This window comes from Labrus mixtus, chromosome 1 (genome assembly GCF_963584025.1).
Source record: "Labrus mixtus chromosome 1, fLabMix1.1, whole genome shotgun sequence".
Taxonomy (NCBI): domain Eukaryota; kingdom Metazoa; phylum Chordata; class Actinopteri; order Labriformes; family Labridae; genus Labrus; species Labrus mixtus.
Genome location: NC_083612.1, coordinates 33,767,800 through 33,788,545, shown reverse-complemented (window position 1 = coordinate 33,788,545; position 20,746 = coordinate 33,767,800). Strand labels below are relative to the sequence as shown.

The 20,746-nt window shown below is 39.6% G+C and overlaps 1 protein-coding gene across 3 annotated transcripts in view; it reads left to right on the top strand.

Annotated features, from left to right (window-relative positions):
- The window catches only part of lrrk1 (leucine-rich repeat kinase 1), an 84,621-nt gene that overhangs the window by 25,931 nt on the left and 37,944 nt on the right, over positions 1 to 20,746 (top strand). For all 3 annotated transcript variants that reach the window (XM_061042724.1, XM_061042715.1, XM_061042732.1), the window contains 10 exons: positions 3,099 to 3,235; positions 5,809 to 6,035; positions 6,190 to 6,317; positions 8,095 to 8,258; positions 9,770 to 9,907; positions 12,806 to 12,918; positions 14,679 to 14,749; positions 15,094 to 15,223; positions 18,449 to 18,561; positions 18,933 to 19,150. In XM_061042724.1, coding sequence (XP_060898707.1) covers positions 3,099 to 3,235; positions 5,809 to 6,035; positions 6,190 to 6,317; positions 8,095 to 8,258; positions 9,770 to 9,907; positions 12,806 to 12,918; positions 14,679 to 14,749; positions 15,094 to 15,223; positions 18,449 to 18,561; positions 18,933 to 19,150 — 1,439 coding nt within the window. The remainder of the gene's footprint in view (positions 1 to 3,098; positions 3,236 to 5,808; positions 6,036 to 6,189; positions 6,318 to 8,094; positions 8,259 to 9,769; positions 9,908 to 12,805; positions 12,919 to 14,678; positions 14,750 to 15,093; positions 15,224 to 18,448; positions 18,562 to 18,932; positions 19,151 to 20,746) is intronic.

Sequence of the window (20,746 nt, the reverse complement as noted above, 5' to 3'; positions counted from 1 at the left end):
CACAGAAACATTCTGCAGTCATTACCTGTAAATCAGATCACTGCAAACTAACAGTACAACAGAACAGACAATAACACAAACTGTCCTCTGTGATGTCATCCCAATGGAGATACCGGTTGGGTTTGCTGCTTCACATAAAATAAGTCCCTAAAGCTTAAAGTGACAGTCAGCTTTGATCCATGATTTTAATGGATTCTATGCAGATAATGTTAGCTCCTTGTGATCAGCTCACAGAGCAACAAACACCTTACACACACACACACACACACACACACACACACACACACACACACACACACACACACACACACACACACACACACACACTTCTCTGCTGAGAATCTGTCTGAGAAACTGGAATTAATTTCATGTTGCTTTCAGCTGCTACAGACTGGAGAATTCATTTAATAATATTCAATAACACGGATTGACTTCATATCACATGAAAAGTCATGCGCACTGAGCATAGTGAATGTGTGCAAGTGAAAACATGCACACAATAAGAGATGAGCTCAATGAGTGCTTATAGAAATCCTGGATATGAATTTCCAAATGGAAAGAGGGTCAACTGGGTTTATAAAAGTTTTTCTAGTCTTCAGAATACTCAAAGCGCTTTTACACCGCAGGTCACACCTATTCACACACTGATGGCTGAGGCTGCTATGTAAAGTGACCATCAGAAGTAACTAATCCCATTCATACACATTCATACACATTCATACACATTCATACACATTTATACGCTGCTGACGAAGCAGCTGGAGCTACTTGGGGTTAAGTGTCTTGCCCAAGGACACATCGGACATTGCTGCAGGAGCTGGGGATCGAACACATGACCTTCCAGTTGAGAGAAGACCGACTCTACCAAGTGAGCCTTAGCCGCCCCACTTGGATATTTTGACATACATATTTTCTTTCAGGTTTCTTTTTAACAGAAACATAGTGGTATGGATGGCGATGCGCACCTTCAAGAGCAGGGAAAAAGTAGCAAATAGTGAAATGATACACTGGCTATAATGTATGCAGTCAATATGACCGCTATGGACTTTCAAGGTAGAAATACTCAAAACTCTTTTGTGTTTTTGATAAAATAACAATGCTAGAATACAATATAGACACATTTAGGAAAAGTCATGGTCCTGTAGTTACATAGGTTTTATTTTAAGTAAGTTATTACATTGCAAAATAAAAAAAACGGTCAAAATGACTGCCTTGGTCGTTCTAGTGTTCAAGCACACTAGGGTTGCCACGATAACAGATTTTAAACTTTGATTTGATTCTAGTAAAAAATCTAATCATACTGATACAGTGCCTGTTTAAATAAGAAAACAACAAAATAAAAGTCCTATAAACCCAATATGTGGTAATATATTTTTTTTAATTATCAAAAATCCTGCACAGTCTGTACTGAAACAAAACGTTGCCTGGGTTAAGATGTTAAGGCTGCTGACATAAAATTGAGTGTCAGATGTGTTTATGTTTATCTTTATACAACCCTAATGATGCCACTTAAAGCAACACACTTTTGTATGTTACCCTGAGCATCAATTCTAAAGAAGGATGTGGACATTGTGTTCAGTCTGTACGGATCCCTGGAGATGCAAATTAACCTCTAGAAGCAACCAATCACAAATGTTTACTGCAAATCCAAAATTTCTGGTTTGTGTTTTTCCCTGGGTCCTGGTCCCTGTGGTCCAATGAGAGCTATGTTCATCATTTACCCATGGGATCAGTAAAGACAGCATGTTAATGATACTGAAACGTTCATTAAGTTTAAATGCTGTTTAATATTACTGTGCTATGATGCAGTAAAACAGTATTAAGCTGTTGAAGTGAGCGTGCATGTTCTTACCTTGAACAAAGGTCATTTGGCTCTGAGGATAATGATTCTGATACAAAGGGAGTTACTGCAGCAGCTGAGCGGGGATCCAAACACACAACTTCATAATGTGGGAAATACTACACAAACACACACTGTTGGTTATCCACAGTGTTACACTCACAAGAGTTTTCATTCAAGGTGCAGGATGACAACACTGCACTTTAGATAATAATACAATAAAATTAATCAATGTGGAACATATGTGAGGCTAAAGGCTCATACTACCTAAGGTTGTCGTGTTTGTCGATGTTTCAGTACTTTTCGATTCAACTTATTTTAAAACAAACACACATTGATAGAATCCAAAAATTAGCAAAGCTTTATTTTACAAGACAGGTGTGACGGAGAGGAATGAGTCCATCAAACAATTGCAGGCAAACTCGTCCAACGTAGTCTCAATTTCAGATTCATCTCAGACAAACTCCAGCACACTGTCTACATAGCATAAATATTGTAGCTAAATTTCTGCAAACTCTTTAAATTGCACAAAAATTGCAAAGCAACCTTCCTGCACATTGTCTTAATTTACTCAAAAACGTTGACATCATTGTTGTACAGAACTATGTCTATTTCATGAGACTAATGCATGGGAGAGGCGGCTGTGGCTCAGTTGATAGAGTCGGTCGTCTCTCGTTGTAAGGTTGGGGGTTTGATCCCCAGCTCCTGCAGCTACATGTCCGATGTGTCCTTGGGCAAGACACTTAACCCCAAGTTGCTCCCACTGCTTTGTCTGCGGCGTATGAATATGTAATAGGATTAGTTACTTCTGAGGCCACTTTACAAAGCAGCCTCTACCATCAGTGTGTGAATGTGTAGGTGTGACATGGTGTAAAAGTGCTTTGAGTAGACTAGAAAAGAAATATACAAGCGCAAGTCCAGTTAACTGTCTTAATTGCATAAAGTCATTGGTAACTTTTCTGTACAAACACTTTGCCAATGTTTATGTACAGTTTAGAGTGTAGGTGCCCGCAGTGCTTGATAATTAAAAACACGAAATTACCCAATATTTAGTGTAAAGAACTTCTATTTGTGTTGCCGTGGTATTAAACAGGTATTGTTATTGTTTTGATTAACATATTGAAGTATATAATTCTGGTATCCATGGTGACGACCCTGAATAAAAAACCTTTAGCGCTTAAGTCTTTCATCAGTGGTACTATGAGAGTGTGCAGGGACAGAGCAGTGAGAGACGTATGTTTTGTTTTGTGTGTCACAGGAAACGAAGAGATCGCTCACTTCCTGCTGCAGAACGGAGCCGGCTTCTCCTCGTACACCCTGATGGACCATCCGGCCTTCAGCCAACACCTCCTCAAACTCAAACTGCAAGAAACCACAGAGCCAGACGGAGAGCTGGTCAGTAATGTAGAAACAGGGCCGTGATGTGTTTTTTTTGTTTAGTACATGTGAGGCTGTCAGAGGAGAGCGTCATGTGTGATCAGGATGGATTCAGTCAGAGAGCTCAGCAGCATTCTGACAATCCTCAGGGATCACTTGGGATCAACCTGTGAGTTAAACGATGTTTAGTAACTGTATTTGTCAATGGAGTCCAGTGTGTTTGTAGAGAGTGATGTAAAAGCTGTTTCATTTAAAAAAGCATCTTCTTCTTCTTTTTTTTTTTTGAACTTATTTTTTATTGAGTACACAGATAAAACATACAACTTCAGGAGATGCTTTTCAGTTACATTGTCCGTTTTCTCATGAAATCTTAACATGTCATTTTACCAAACAACTACACATCCATATCCATACATGTATACACACACCCTTTCCTTCATACCTACATTAGATAGACATAAACTTACATAAATGCATATAACCACACATATGGCAGTCTTCACATCGTTTTTCAATCCTTTTTCCTTGATTGACTAACACCTTCTGCAAACATATTGGTAATTTGCTATACAATAGACAAGTGCATTTAAAGTAAAATAAATAAATAAAAATATTAAGAGGTGACTAGAGCCCATTTTACATCAAATCTATTTGTTTTCAGCTGTAATCTGGCTGTGAGTTTTTCCATGATGAAAACATTTTTGAATCTCTGTCTCCACTGAGTTATGTTGGGAGGCTGTGGTTTCAGCCAGGATGCTGTTATTGTTTTCTTTGCTATTAATAGCAAAATACTAAGCAAGGAAATCAAGTCTCTGTCCATGTTGGTATCAGGAGCTATACCTAAAATAAAGAGTGAAGGATCCAAGATTAGATTGGTGCCCAGAATCTGACTTATTTAGCATCTTCTTCTTTTACAAAAAGGTCTGTCTCTCCTTTTCTGTTATGTTGGCAGACACTTAGAATAACAATCTGAGCCTGTCTGTGAATAAAATAAACCTTTAGTGGACATGTTTTAATTGGGTGCACTTGGTAGGGAGGAAATCAGATCCAGTCATGCAAACACTCAACAAACATATTTTATTTTATTGTCAAATAAGGTTTTGCTTTTTTCCTTTTGGTTATTTTGGAGAACAAACACAGAGTCATTGTGTTTTTAACCTGTGTTGGGAGATGAGAAGGTACAAGAAGAGGTTACTTTTAAAGACGCCAAACTCCATTGACAAAAAGACAGATTTAACCTCAGAGAAGACGAGGTTGCTGCTTCACTGCGGAAATGTCACAACTGTAGTTTATCATACAGATACATTACATGCTTGTTATCAAAATCTAATTGGCCTGAATAAATTAAATTCAAAACCCCTTAAAGGAAGAATGTGTGACTTTTTGATCCAGTAGATGTCGCCTTTGAGCACCAGCACCAAACCAAAACAAACAACAAACTGCTGTTTGGTGACACCTCCACTATTGTGAAGCCTCCGCTCTCCTCCAGCGGCATAACTCAAACCCCTCTCCACTCGCACCAAGGAGTTATCATTTAGAACGCACCATCATTAAGCAACATTAAATGCAAGCGCAGACAAAAATGTTCCTTTGCTCCAGCTGCAATCATCTGTGGTCTGCATTGTTGTGTTAGCATGCTAATGTCAAGGCAAGTATAATTAAAGAGCACATTTCAACAACAAGGCAATTCAAAGTGCTGCACACAACATCAAAAGCATCATGACAGAGGAAAGAAAAGAAACATTAAAATAGAACATTTAAAAATCACTAAAACAAAGAATTCAAAATCACAGAGGAGAACCATTCAGACATTCCTCTGCATTTTTACTCCTTCATATCCCAGACTGTTGGATATTACCTCCTGATATTCCAGATTTTATTAAGGGAGTCGGTTTGGTTTACTGTAACCAGGACACCATTTTAATCATCTGGATTATTCAGTTTATTGTCTCTGTCCTTGCAATCTTCAATAACCCAGTAATTGGTATTCCTTTTTTTTTTTTCGTTAACCCGGGAGGTGTGTTTAGAGTCCTTCCAAGGACTTTTAGTTCTTCAATCACCCAGTAATTAGTATCACAGTAACGTCAGTAATTTTATTGTATGGTGTTCAGCCGAGCCACGTAGTCGCTTTGATAGCACACTTGTGTTAACTCTTCATGTTGTACATACATTGACACAGATTGATTGATCTAAACACACTTATGTGACATCTAGATAAGCAGTGAGAATGTTATCCTTCTTTTCTCTCCTTGACTAAAACAGCTTTATATGTGAGGCCGTCCCGTCCATGTAAACTCGACTGACAACAACACAGCCAGCAGGACTCACTAGTCTCAATCATTGTAGACGGTCATGACACAGAGAGATATTTACACAGGATATACTTACTTCTGTATTTATGTGTAAAATGTTACACCTTCATCTTTTAAACACAGCCAAATGTTTTTCTAAAGGGACGGCTTGTCTTATGACAACGTATGTGATAAAATACATAGTTTCCATATTTGTCCTGATAAAGGCAATCATTATAATTTCTCATAATGATGCGATAATATGTTCATAAATAGCAGTGTGTGTGTGTGTTTGTTTAGGCTGTCAGTGTGTGTTGGAGCGGTCTGCAGCTGCCCTGGTTGAAGCTGGTCTGGTTCATGGACATATCCTCCAGTATCACGGTCCTGGATCTGTCGTCTAACAGCCTGGCTGCTCTCCCCTCTGTGGTGCCCTGGGGTCTGATCCGCCTCAGCTCTCTGGACCTCTCTGATAACCTGCTCAGCGAGCTGCCGGCTGCGCACAGCTCACAGGAGGTCATCTGCTCCAGGTACACACTGCACCATGTTCAGAGGTTGTCAAAATGTTAGATACCTCGATCCTTTTTGAACGAATACCTCCTTATCCAAAAGAACCAAAACTTAAAAAAATCAACAGGTATTCTTTATATAGCTATACTAGTAATGTAAACTTGTGTGTTTTAGTTTACGACAGGTCAACCTCTCTCAGAACAAACTCACCATGTTACCGCCTGGACTTCTCCACCTGACCCACATCCAGAGACTCTCTGCTGCCAAGAACCAGCTGGCGGTCCTGTTTGACATCCCCACTGGTATGTTCTCAGTGCTCAGTTTTCATGAAACCAGATGTTTAAACTGGGATATGATTATGGTGAAAATCTACAGAGCCCCAGAAGTCCCAAAAAGTAAAATAGCGTATATATGCACAGAAGTTATTGTCTCACTTAACCATTTTGTTAGCTTCTTCTGTGTTTTCCCTACACTTAAGTTTTATTGCATTTTTTTTAGTATTCTTTTGTTCTTTCAATGTCAAAAAATAAAACAACAGATAAAGAATATTCCATTTTTTCTAAGGATAGGGATGGACCTACGGAGCCCCTAAAGTCCCAAAAAGTATAAAGAAAATATAATCCGCACAAGATTTTTCTTTATTCATTTTGGGACTTCAGGGGCTCTGTATGGACCCTCCATGAAACGCAGTGATTAACACAGCAGACCCATCTCACCTCTGCAGACCTGCTCCTGTTCACCCTGTTAAAGTCACTACATTTTATTATGTATTTAACTAACGCTTTAATAAACTAAATGTCCTTTATTTGAGAATTAGAACAGCTCCTCCTAGTTAAACTCTTTAATCCAAGTCTACACTCCCCCTGCTGCTCACTACGCTCTGCAAAAAGAAAGCCGTCTGGTCCAACCTTCACAGCAGGGTCCTAATTCTCTAACTAGATTCTTCTCCTCTGTCGTCCCCTGGTGGTGGAATGAACTGCTAAACTCCATTTGATCTGCAGAGTCCCTCTGCATCTTTAAGAAAAAGCTAAAGACCCAGCTCTTTATGAACAACTATTCACTTAATAATAGATATGTCGACATATCAAGACATAAAAAAACTCTTATTAACAGGTGCCTACTCCAAGCAAAATGTTTAATTGCCTTATCATGGAGAAATATTGAGAGACCACAGGTGACCCAGTGGCTGAGAGAAATGAGTAACTGTTACACTATGGAGAAAATAACCTATATTCTGAACGGGAAAGGTGAAGCCTTCAAAAAGATCTGGGCACCTTTCCCCCGTTTGCTGGGTAATGTTGATGTGTTAAATATATTGTAAAATCATGAAAAAGAAAAATGAAATTCCATGACGGACATGATTATCAATTAAATAAGAACTTTTCATCTGATGTGACTGTGTGAACTATATAGGATCTTGCTGTTTATGCCCAAATTATTATTACTATTATCTATTTTTTTTTGTCTATGTTCTGTCACACTGTCCTGTCTCCTTTTTTGTGTATTGTTGTTGTTTTTTGTTTTGTTTTGTTTTTATACTGTCAGTGTTATGTCTATATGTTTGTCTTTTTTGCGTGTGTGTGTCAATGTGTTACTAAATGAAAATGCAAATACAAATATTGGTAAGAAAAAATAATAGAGATGGGACTGACTGTGATGATGTAGACGATGATATTGATGAAGACGATGATGATTTTTAGGACGAAGTGGATCCTGATTATAACTCTCAGGAGAAGCTGTCATTGTTGATGACGACGACTATATAAGTGTTTTTTAAAAACTGTGCTCTGCCTGTCAGATCAGACTATAGGCTGTTCATTATTGATGTTGTGTCCTCCTCTCTAGATCATTGCTTACAGTATGTTGTTCTTACTCTCAGATACTGTGGGCAATCACATGTGTCTTGGCTGTGATTGTAGCTGCTGGGACATCATTTCCTTTAAATGATAAATAAAGTATCTATGAGAGATTAGAGAATTAGAGCCACACCATCTTGGGGACTTGTGTTGTTTGATTTGACTCTCTTAAAGTCTCTGATGTTGACTTTATTTGTGTATAAATGTATTTCCTTATCTTCAGGTACTAACTGGATCGGCCTGCGTAAGCTGGAGGAGCTGGATGTGTCTGAGAACTGTCTGAGCAGTCTACCCGTGTCCGTCATGCACGCTATGAAATCACTGAGCGTCCTCAACGTGTGCAGGAACACACTGAGCTGTTTCCCTGAGGCCTGGGCCTGTCCACTGGTGAGACGCTGAATGAACACACCATTTCAGATCAGAATTCACTTTATTTCATGTTTAATAACCTGGGTGTTACTCTGTGGACCTCATTTCATGACTACAGTTATTTCATATTTGACTTACAGTAAGTTACCATCTACAGGGGGTTTATTACAGGTGTTAATGATTGCTACGCTGACGGCCTGAGTCACTGAGTTTTGCTTCATTTACTCCCGCTACCTGCTCCATCTCAACCTCTACTTCACAAAGCATACAGCTCTGATGATTTTCAGGCACATACTCATCCAAAAAGTAATCGGTGCAGTTTGCTCTTGTTTTGTGTCTGAATGTTGAGAGAAGCTATCTGTACCTTTACTCTGCACAGAGCTGCACTCTCATGCTGACAGAGCTCAGCTCGGTCTACAAAATGATTAACTAATTCACATTCGCACGGGATAAGCAAAGTCTGTGTTTAACCCAAATTTACTGACATTATCCCCCAGATATGATGTCAGAAATATTGATTGGAAAGTGTCTGATTGCTAGCTGACGTTATAGGCCTAACGTTACCACATAATAACCGTTGAGCCTGTTGAAAGATAGAAAAATGTTCCTTACCGCATGCTGCCATGCATGTAATGCATCTTATCATCTTTGGAGATTTCTCTCTTCTGATGGATTTGAGCTTGCTCTTAGTGTGAATTGGTCTCCATGCTGTAGATGAGCCTCCTGAATTTGTACCTAAAATTCTGTCAAAACTTTCATTTAGAATTGCCAACGCAGCCTCCACAATTCTCGACCGGGAAAAAGGCAGAAAAAAGGAGCGGAGAACACAAAAAACCTTAAAAAAACACAAAAAAATACCCCAAATCATGAGATGCTGATTCGCACGGGATTAATATGATCACATAACCTCTGTGTTTGGAGAAATATGGTAGGTAATTTGCGGTGGAATTTTTACTTTACAAATTACTGACATGGCAGATTTGCACGGGATTAAGATCACAGACGACCTCCACTTTTATTACAAATGACTAGAGGACCCCAGGTAATACTAATGAATAGAGGGGAAACTTTATGAAGTTTACTGTGAGGCCAGACTCAAGAGCAAAACATTTCTGTTCAGAAAACAAAATCATAAACAATGCCACACATTTTAAAGCTCTGTGATATGTTCATTGTCTCCTTCAATTGAACTTGAACAATGTTTTCATTTCCAACAGAGAAAATATCCTGAAAATGTGTGTTTCTTAAATGTTCCACCACCACTTTTATTCACTCCACTCTTTCACTCTGCATGAACTACTTGTTTTCTAATGAGCAGCATTTCAGCTTGTGGACATCATGGAGTATATAATGTAAAAAAATAAAACAAATGAGAGTTTTTGTATCTAGTCCACGTTTTTAAATCTGCTGACTTTGCAGTGAGGGCTGTCATATTGCAATCTTTATTTGAATTTCTGTTTCATTAAATAAGCAGATATTTCAACATAAAGATGATATTCCTCTCTCTCGCTCTCTCTTGTCCTGTGCAGAAACAATGCAAAGCTTCCTACAACGTGATCAAAAGTCTTCCAGACACCTTCTCCATCTTCTGGAGGACTCAGCTGCAAGAGCTGGACTTCTCTGACAACAGCCTGACCGAGCTGCCGCCGCACTTATTTGAACTAGAGGTAAGAACGCTCTCCGTGCACAGGGTCAGTTGTTCAAAATGTTCCAGATAAGGATTTGGGATTCCAATTTTCTCCTATCCAGGATCAAGTAACCCAGCTCACTTTTATCCCAAAAAAAATGGATTGAATCACCCTGATCCAAAGATGATCAAATCCAGATTATCTGAGCTTTAAAGGGTACACTAAATTCTTTGTCCACAGGGGGCGCCAACATCCACACAAACTGAAAGATCCTCAGAGCTCCTTTAAATTAGATATTTATTGTTTGATATTGATGCTATTTGGTGAAATACTTAATGAAGACCAATCCTTAATTGTTAATCCTGAATCAACTTTTTCACTCAAGCAAAACAACACATAAATGCATTTCTAAAAATGTCTCCAAATATCAACTATCTTGTAAAAAAGTTGTTTGTTTGAATAATGTTTGTATAGTTTTCTGACATATTTTCCCTGTAATCCAGTCTGATTCATTCCCTCTGCTGGGATCAGGATGATCCTGATGTTATAGTTTCACAATCCTACTCAAAAGTAGAAACGACTCAAACTGAAGGTTTTATCTGATCCTACCCGCTGACATACTCATTTTTTCTTTTGATTAACCTGATTTGATCCTATACCATAACTCTAATCCTGTTGGATTTGAAACAAACAACCAGTCCCTGGATCTGTGACCTGGAGGGCACCAGGTGAAGTGAATTTATGCAGAGTTTCCCACACAGAGACTTCATCTGGCGAGCCACCTCGTTAAAGTCTAAGTGTCTCTCCTTAATTGTGAGCCTTGTGTGTTTTTTTTTTTAATTTATCAGCCAATAATACTGCACTCTCTTGGGTAAACTTTGTAAATCGTGCTGCGGATAAAGATTTTCAAAGGCAGAAGGAAAAGGAAGGAAGAGAGGTAATGATGTTATGTGTTATCTGTTGGGCAGCCTCCAGATGGCGCTGCTGCTTCATCTCTGGGTCTCTGACAGTCTTATTGTGATACCTAAAGGCATCTGGACAATCACATTTTAAAGAATATAGAGAGGAGAGAAACATGAGAAACTCCCTGAGTTATGTCAATCTCATTCAAAGATTTATTTTCTTTAATTGAAATGTAATTTTTCAGCGGTCCTGACCCATTTCCACATGTGTAAAGATATTCTTCTCTCCACAAGGGGAAAACATTCACCTCATTTTAAAATGCCTCTTCTGCTTTCTGAATAAAAAGTAAAATATGTTGTTAGAATAAAAGGAGATCATTATTTGAGGCTGTGAATTCACTTTAAAGTGTGATATAGTTCATTTTTTCCAGCAGTTTAATAGAATAGAATAGAATTACTTTATTGATCCCAAGCTGGGAAATTGTGGTGTTACAGCAGCAGGTTATCCAAAGACACAATATTAGCAAAAAACACAATATAATATTAAATACAAAGTAAATAAGCACAAAAAATATCAAAACTAAGAATGAGAATATATACAACCAGGATTTAACTAAGCACAAACAGTTTATGTAGACTTCAAGGTACAGTTTAAATGACTAGCAAGTTCAAAACGAGGTTGGAATTTCTCCTGCAGATGTCGTGGGCCTGCAGCAGTGAAACAGGCTGTAATGGCTGCTGTATAATCCTCGGGGCAGATGTACCTGATCAAAGTACAATCACTGAAAGTGTTCTTGTTTTCACTGACAGGTTGAAATCAGAACCAGCTGTTACTTTACTCCCTCAAAGAAACTGCAGAGACAAAAGTAGTCATTTCACCCCATCGTTTTTTCTCATGCTGCTTTGAACGAGTAGTTTGTAAGACAGTCGTGTGAGCTTGATGTTTCAAATAGTGAAGGTCGGATCCGGGACAACATTAATGTAACACAACAACACAAACAGCCCATTAAAGCTAAGTTAACGTAGCATTTTGACGTTTTTTTTGAACGAGAGGTTTAAGGGATAATGAATGTCTTTAGCAGGTGCAGCATGATGTATAACTCATTACATTTCATGTTTACATGTTTTAGAAAAGGGTTGATGCCACACACTCTGGGCTCAGTACCCACTGTTGTCATGCAGAAACTTTTAGATCCTTCCCCACCCTTCCCTGTGGGCCGGGTTAATGTGAGTTTTATGTGTTATATTTTATGTTTTTTTTAAGCAACATGTAAATCTTGTTTTAATTTGTTTGTGTCTGTTTCTGTGTTGGATCGGCATAGATTCATTAACGTTCTTTGATTGTGTATTCATACCTGACCAACAAAGCAGATACTAAAATACTGATTGATTCATGGTTGGCAAAAATGAATCAAAAGTTTTATAAAGATTGCAGCATATTAATTTCTCTGATTGTTCTCGGACATGAAAATAAGATATTTACATTTATCAGAACACTGGTTCGTTTTTGTTGCTTTGTGACTTTGCTGTACAAACATGTTTGATGCCTTTTTAACACACAATAAAAAAAACTAACAAAGAAGAAGTGGTAGGCAGCAGTTGATCAGTGACTCTTGTATTCTGTCAGGTATAATTCCTCTTTTTCTCAATGTAGTCTGGTGTGTTTGTAGAGAGAGAGATGTCGCAGCTGTTGTTTGAAAATCATCTTCATCTTAACAAAAAGGTTTATCTCTGGAGGGATCCTTTCTGTAATGTTGTCAAACACTTAGAATAACAATCTGAAGAACTTTTAGAGGACACAGTCTTATAGTCCGGCAAGATAAATCTTAAACTGCTTGTTATTCAAACAGGTTTGTAAAAGTAGGTTCCAGGTTTTAAAAATGCTGCTCTGACCTCAGATAACTCTTTAGCTTGAGGTCCTTACCACTGCTCAGTGAGAGAGTATACTAACTGTCTGAATTCCTGCAGAGTAAACAGTGAGTGTGTGGTTTATCTCACCCATCCTCCCCCTCCTCCCCCTCCTCCCTCCCATCAGGCTCTGGTCTCTCTGAGGCTGTGTGGGAATCAGATTGCGACACTCCCGGCCCCGGCTAAGTGGAAGTGCTCTCAGCTCAGGACCCTCGACTTTTCCAGGAACCAGCTGGGCAAGTAGGTCCACAGAGACACACATACGCACTACTCTGTGAGAGTGTGTGTGTGAGAGTGTGTGTGTTTATGTGTGTGAGTGTTAGATAAGGTCAACTGTAAAAGAAGAAACTCGTCATGCCTACTAAAGTTTAATAACATAGTGTGAGGAGCTTAAAGCAGTCTAAATTCACATCACAGTTATCTGTTTTTCTTGAAATGTCAGGCACAGTGCGATTTTCCTGAGTGTGTTGTTCACACATGCACTTCGCAGCAGGAGACTGTCCCTGTTGGACGAGAGGGAAGCAAAACGTGATGTAAAAAGAATGACGCTGAAGTGGTGGACGGAGCAACAGAGTCCACCATAAAATTATATACTGAGACTTTTTTTTTATGCGGACACATTCACAATGTCAACAAAAGAGCAGAGAAGAACATAATGGCAAACAGAAAACATAACTAAGCAGTTTCATTATATACACGGTCAGATGTAGCAGTCACGTACATAATGTCTATGGTCGTGTGGCAATCACAGGTTATTATCATCATCATACTCTCGCTCGCTGTGAGTTTTTATGAATATTTCCTGCTGCGTTCTCACATCAGCTCACCCCGATTTCATGCTGAAAAATTAACTCTGGCTAGAGAATGTCCAAGAAAATTTCGGCTGTGGGTGTTCACACATGCAGCTCACCACCAAAATGTTTTTGTTTTTGTGTCAGTGTGAAAGCACTATATGTGGTCTTTAAATAAAATGTATGATTTTTTAAACATCAAATGAGATCGGTTTGATGAGAAAAAATTGTGAAAATGTCAAACTTGAAAATCAGCCATTTTATTTTCATACCTTATCAAATGTGATCAGGTAAAACGTATAACACCAGTTAGTGATGATTCAGGTGCAACTCTTCGGTTTAGTCTAGGTGTGTTTTATTTGGATCCCCATGTGCTTCAGCATAAGTTAAGAACCATAGACGGTCTCTAACGTGGATGTAGTCTCAGTGACGTCACCCATTGGTGTCCAAAGAGGAGTTTTGAAGGCCAATGCTGGTGGTCGCCATTTTGGAAAAGCTGACTCTACCCAACTTTAAATCAAAGAGGTGAAACAAACAGCTACAACACACCCACCTGCCAGTCAACACAGCCAAGCCCCTTAATATGCAACATGACTAATTATTAAAACTATTAGCCTTTAAGGGAGAATATGTGATTTTTTGATCCAGCAGATGTCGCCCTTGAGCACCAGCATGAAACCAAAACAACTTGCGCTGCATTGTTGTGTTAGCATGCTAATGCTAGCGATCTTTATTATGCTCGTATCTTCACACTGCATGTAAATTTACCTGAAATGAGCGTGATCTAGAAACACAGTTAAGCAGTGAGTACAGTATGTTATTCTCCCTCAATTAAACAACTTTTACATTTAAGTGTGAAAAATTGCATATTCTTCCTTTAATCAAATCAAATCAAATCAAAACAGATGAATTATGAAAGAATTCACCTCTGTATAGTTTTTTTAACCAATAAAGAAACGGAGACCAAAACATTTTATTGAACCAGGCTGAAAATATGTTTATTTCCCGCTGTAGAAATGGGCATTTTGATATGGGACCTGATGGGGACTCTTTGGCTTTGCAACCAGCATGTAGTGGACACTCAGAGGAACTGCAGTTTTTGACACTTGTTACATTGACTTGATTTTTTTCAGCTTTTGTTAAAGTCATGTCAGCACAGTTTGCAGATGAAGAGTGATCTGTTTCTGTATTTTAAAACTTTGTCTTTAGAACAGAAGAGGGGCCCAAATCCAGGAGGCTGGCCTTCCTGACGACATGGAACAGGAGGGACCCGGACCCAGGTACATCCTCTTCATGTTACATATGATCACGAGTGGACAAAACAGTGATCCTGTATGAGTCTCATAATGGGACTTCTAAATGGAAAGTTAGTTGTTGTTTTGAAGTTGTTGAAATTGGGCTGTATGAGGTCCTTGTCAGTATTAGCCAAAGGAGATGTCGGTCAGCTCGGCCCCTTTCTCAAGAGACTGGGATGGTGTTCCAGCATGGAATCTGGGCTTTATACTCAGCTGACTTCACTGTCAGCCACTTTGTTTTATCACTACTGGTTCAACATCATTTGACACAGTTTGTGTTGTTGCTGTGTGTGTTCACTGTGACTCTCTGCATGTCTCCATCCTCACAGTGTGTCCAATAGAGTTCCCCAAGATCTTGCGGGATTCTCTGGAAGTCCTTTACTTGAATGACAACCAGCTGGAGTGTGTTCCCCAATCTGTGTGTGGTCTGCACAACCTCACCGAGCTCTACCTCTCCAAGTGAGTCTGTCTGTCTCCGTGTGTGTTTATGTGTTTATGTCTTGTGTTTGAAGCAGACACTCACAGTTTTGGAAAGTTCAATGACTCTTGCGAGTGTTAGTTACGTTTCCTCTCCCTGTTCCTCCTCTACTCTGACAATCTGGTGCACATAGCGCTGTATTTATCAACAGAGCTGTCAAACAGGGCATTTATGCATTTTTATAGCATCAATTAAATAATTAAAAAGAAACGTCTCAAGAAAATGAACACTGATGCAGACATCAGCATGATAACACCATGACACAATCTGTATTTAAAAAAAAAAATGTTGAACATGTTTTTTTTTAATAGTTTGACCCATATCACTTTTTGTTAACATGGAGGAGGCGGAGCTTATGACCTATACTGCAGCCAGTCAGTAGGGGGAGCTCTTGTTTTATTATCTCCATTTTTGGTGAGCTGTGATGTTGTCTATCTTTTTATACAGTCTATGGTTGAGAGCTGATATAGTCACCCATGTTGTCTGAATACTTGATGTTGTTGTTTTTTTAATACTGAGGAGAGAATTCACTAAGACTGGGTTGTGGCCACCAGTAGCTCCATGAACTGCACATTAAATGTGCATGCTATCTGCTGTGTCTCAAGGTCCTATTCAGCATATTTCTGAAATGATATTCAAACACAAACTTGCCCGTTAAGTTGTTCCGCTCCATGAAGTTTGCTCTTGATTTGTATCTGACTGTGGAGATGACAGATGTCTTGTCATGATAGATGTGACACAAGATTAATCGTTCATCAACAAAGCTTCCTCTCTGTAACAAGCCAGTAAGAGCAGCTGATCCAGATCATCAGAAATAACCACAAGATACTTGTGCCCAGTGCTCCAAATCATGCCCCTGTGTCCTACTGATTAATTACATTACCTAGTGGCGCTTAGTTTCCACAGCAACCATAACAGCATTGCCACCTTCAACAGACCCAGGCTCCATTGATGCAATCTTGTCAGGTAGTGACAAGTTGATACTACCTACCCTATTGGCCCCCACAACTCGACCAGTAGACTGATGGGCAGCCAGCATTTCTTCCAGTTAGTCCCCCGACTCCTCATTCTGCAGAATGAACTGGTTGAAAGAACACCCATGGAGGAGAGGATTCCTTTTGTGATGCAGGCCCTGAGAAAAAACTTTCTAACATAAATCACCATAAGAGCTGTAAAGGATGAGCGAGTAAGACTTTTGGACAGAAATAAAGTGAATATAGTCCCACTTTTGTTGCGCCGGCCAATGAGCTCCTTCAGTGTGTGGGAACGTCTGCGTGTTGTTTGAAGTCAGTCCTGCTGCAGCTGTTTGCAGCTGTTTTCTTACACTCTTGACATTCATCCCAGAGTAATGGATTAGCGGAAGTCATGGATCCACAGTGTGCTGCTGCTGCTGCTGCCAAACATAACTTGAGAGCAGTGGTAGCCAAACTGATGGACCACTGGCTGCAAGCGGCCCTCCCCCCTCCTCACTCAATGCAGCCCGTGGGAATATTTTCAAAATTGTATGTGAATAAACGACAGACAATTTGACCACATTTTACTTGAGGGGTTGGATTAAATTCCTGAATTAATCAAAGGTGTGTTTTGGGCAATACATGAATCAAATCAATCACGATGTGAGCTCTCACTTTGTGAGCCAGGTTCGCTTGCTAACAGAGATTTTCCATGTAGCTAGCAAAACCTCTGTTGTTATCTTTCAATACTCAGATCAGCATATTTAACTTCTCTCCTTTCAGTGTCCTCCTGTTCACACACAACACACACACAGTCCACTGTATGAAATATCTGACTGCACTTCATGTTATAACTAAACTAAAGTGTGCACAGCAGTGTCACTTCATCAGTTATTAAAATCTCCGGACATGTTGACATGTTGACAGGATCTGATGATTGTAAATGTTCTGTGTGCTGAACATCAAGTAAAGGGAGGCCGTTCACATTTATTTACTTATTTCCTCTGCTGGAATCCTTTATTCTCTTAACGATGCATGCACTATGGACATGGGACAGTCTGTTTTAAATATCTGTGGGCATGGTGCCACAAAACACAAAATACACAATCCATTTACTCTACCTCTTAGTCGAGTGTGTATGTGTGTGAGGGTTCGTCTGTGTCTGCATGACGGGGAGCTTGGTGTCCTACAATCGAGGACTGAGTTGAAGAAGGCAAGTTTTCGTAAACAGTAGTAGATGAGGAGAACATATGTCTGCTGTCTACCAACCCTCTATTTCAATATTTGAAAAAATCACTGACTCAGCAAATGTGCTATTTCCTTATTAGACAGAGCGCTGTGCTGCATGTCCCACGATGGTGTAACAAGCAGAGAAATGTGCGTCCAGTGTAGGATAGTGGACCGTTTGTTTTAGTAATCAAAGACAGACCCGTGCTTAGTGTGTTTAATGGTTCCTGCAATAAAATAATCCATGAAGCATATGAACCTGAGTCACCACTAGAGCATCATTCAGATATGACAAAATGAAAAGAAGAAGAAGTGCTGATTTCTGGTAATCTGTATGTTTTCTGCTGTTTCAAAAAATATATATGATTGGCTGTTTCAGTTTGAAGTATGTTTTTGAAGCATTTCTACAGCATCTTTTACTGTTTGTAAAAGAAAAGGAAATAAAAGTAAAACTATACATGAAATAACTGGCAGATTGAATGTGCTTAAATAGTTTCTGTGTTGATTCATTAAATGAAACATTACTATTTGTATTAGGGTAAAAAAAAAGAGAGAAGAGATTTGGGGTACTGGTTGCGCAGTGGTTAGTGAGCGTGCTCAATGTACGGAGGCTATAGTCCTCCAAGCGAGCGGCCCGGGTTCAAATCCGACCCGTGGCTCCTTTCCTCTCTCCCTGATTTCTGACTCTATCCACTGTCCTATCTCTAAATAAAGGCACAAAAAAGCCCCAAAAAATACAACTTCAACCATTAACTTATATAGAAGCTTTATATTCGTCCTTCATTAAACTATAACTTATCATAATTGGCTAATTGAAAATATAGAATGGATAATAATTCAGCTCTCCAGCAGAGAGAATCAGATAATTGTCCGTCCCTGCTGTTAGAAACAAATGTGATGTTTGATGAAATGGGGTTTATGGAGCTTGTTAGGCTCTTTAAATGTCTTTAAAAAACAAAGTCATATGAACATCTCTGCTTTAATGTGATTGGCTGAGCGTTGCTCTTCCTCCTGCTCTTGGAACAGTAACCCTGGAATCCGGGAGCTTCCAGCTGAGCTCGGTCAGCTCTCCAACCTGTGGCAGCTCGACATCGAAGACCTCAACATATCAAACGTGCCCCAAGATATCAGAAAAGAAGGTACACAGTTTAAATGTCTCCAAATCAACACACGCCTTTTTTTTTGTTCTTCAAAAGAAGCTTGACTGACAACTCACGTTTGAAACATTCAGCTTCATGGTCCTTAAAGACCTGCTGAAGACTCCACAGTACATTTCTCCTGACATCAGAAAGCCTTTACGAAGGAACACCTCAGAAAGATCTGTTATCTGTTTGGACATTGTTCCAATCGTTTCACTTATTTTGAGCTCTCCATGGTGAAAAAGTCCCAAAAAGTTTAGAATTTTGTCAGATAAATTAAGTAAAATGTATAAACTATTAATATTTTTTTTAGATAATCAGTAATGTTACCATCACGATGACCTCCAGACTGTGACACCTCCTCTCTCCAGGTCCTGGCTCTGTCTTGGCGTTCCTCCGGGCACACCTCAGGAAAGCCGAGCCGTTCAGACTGCTGAAGATGCTGGTGATCGGCCCCCCCAGGCAGGGGAAGACCACCCTGCTGGAGGCTCTGCAGTTTGGAAAGACTTCCCCCTTCACACCCGCAGCCGAGTGCAGCATCTCCACTTTCACCTGGGACCTGGACAAGCCTAACGGAGGCAAAAACAGTGTAAGGAGCACACAGGCAGCACATACACTGAACATTTAGTGTCAAATCATCTTTATTTCAGACAGTAAGGGTCGTTTCTCAAGAACGACACAGATGAAAAACAATACTTATGGTTCTATATTCAAAATTAAAGGAGCAATATGTGCCTCTGAAACCTAGTGTTTAAAATGGGTACTGCAGTTATAATTTGAAACATTAAATAGTGTTGTCCCCCCTCCCCTCCTCCATAGAGTCAATGTGTATGCAGGTTGCTATGTTACAGACAATGAAGCTTCAGTTTTTAGTTAGCTCTGCATCTGTCTTGAAACCTTTCTGTGTACTAACCTCTCTCCATTTTTCAAATGCATCTCCAATATTTCTCCTAGTTTTAACCACGTTTCTGCTCATGGAGCTTATTAGAAAACTTTTTAGGTCGGGTAGAATCAGTAATATCTGAACCAGTTCTCTTGCCTGCTACTGTCGCTCCAATATATTCTGGTTTGCACTTATAACTCGTCTCATATCTGGCAAAAAGAGGGGCGTCCAAAACGGCCATGTGGGGGTGCCTTAAAACCGCCTCCTTTCTAGAACGTTTCCTTGATGTCTGATGATATAGTAAGGTCAATTTATGATTTAATACCGTAGATATCTTACGTATTGGTCTTTTAAAGGCTTTATATGAGATTTTTCACACTTAAATATAATATAAATCAAGTATATCCTCTGAAAATAACTCTGTGAGTCATGACTGTCTACAATGGGTGTAACACCTGAGTCCCACTGTCTGTGATGTTTTCAGAGTTTTCAGAGTCCTATCTTCACTTTGTTTACATCGCCCGGACGGCCGGATGACTCCTCCCCTCGTGTATAAAAGTTGTTTAATTGAGGGACTAGAGAAAAGAAGAATAACATACTGTACTCACTGCTTAACTGTGTTTCTAGATCACGCTCATTTCAGGTAAATTTACATGCAGTGTGAAGATACGAGCATAATAAAGATCACTAGCATTAGCATGCTAACACAACAATGCAGCGCAAGTTGTTTTGGTTTCATGCTGGTGCTCAAGGGCGACATCTGCTGGATCAAAAAATCACATATAAAGCATTTAATGTACTGCCCTGCATAAAAAGGACTGTTCTATTTAATGAGCAGTTTGATTTCTGACTTAATAGTTCCTGGCGTAATTTTAGCCTCTACTCGTCAGCAGCTCCAGGGTGATTGTCAGAAGGAAAATAAAGGGCGGCTGATCACCACAAACCAGAGTTGGCTGAGATACTCCCCACTTACCAACGAACCCCCTGACAAACCCACTGACAAACCCACTGTCATTATAGACCAATTTAGATTTGATGTCGCGATAACGTCACAGCAGTTACACGTGCTTTGTGGTTGCAGTAAAACCAGCGGAAGTAAGTTGTGAGAAAAGCGGAGAAGCATGCCAGATCTCTGGTACAAAGGGAAAATGGATGTCAAAATATGAACTCGGAAAAACACGCCCTCCATTGCTCTAGAATATCGTCATCAAAGACCTTTGAAGGACACAGCAGATGTATAGCAGCGTGTTATGTCCTGTTGGCTGGCTAGGCAGAGCGTTACACAGAAAGTGTCCAACAAAT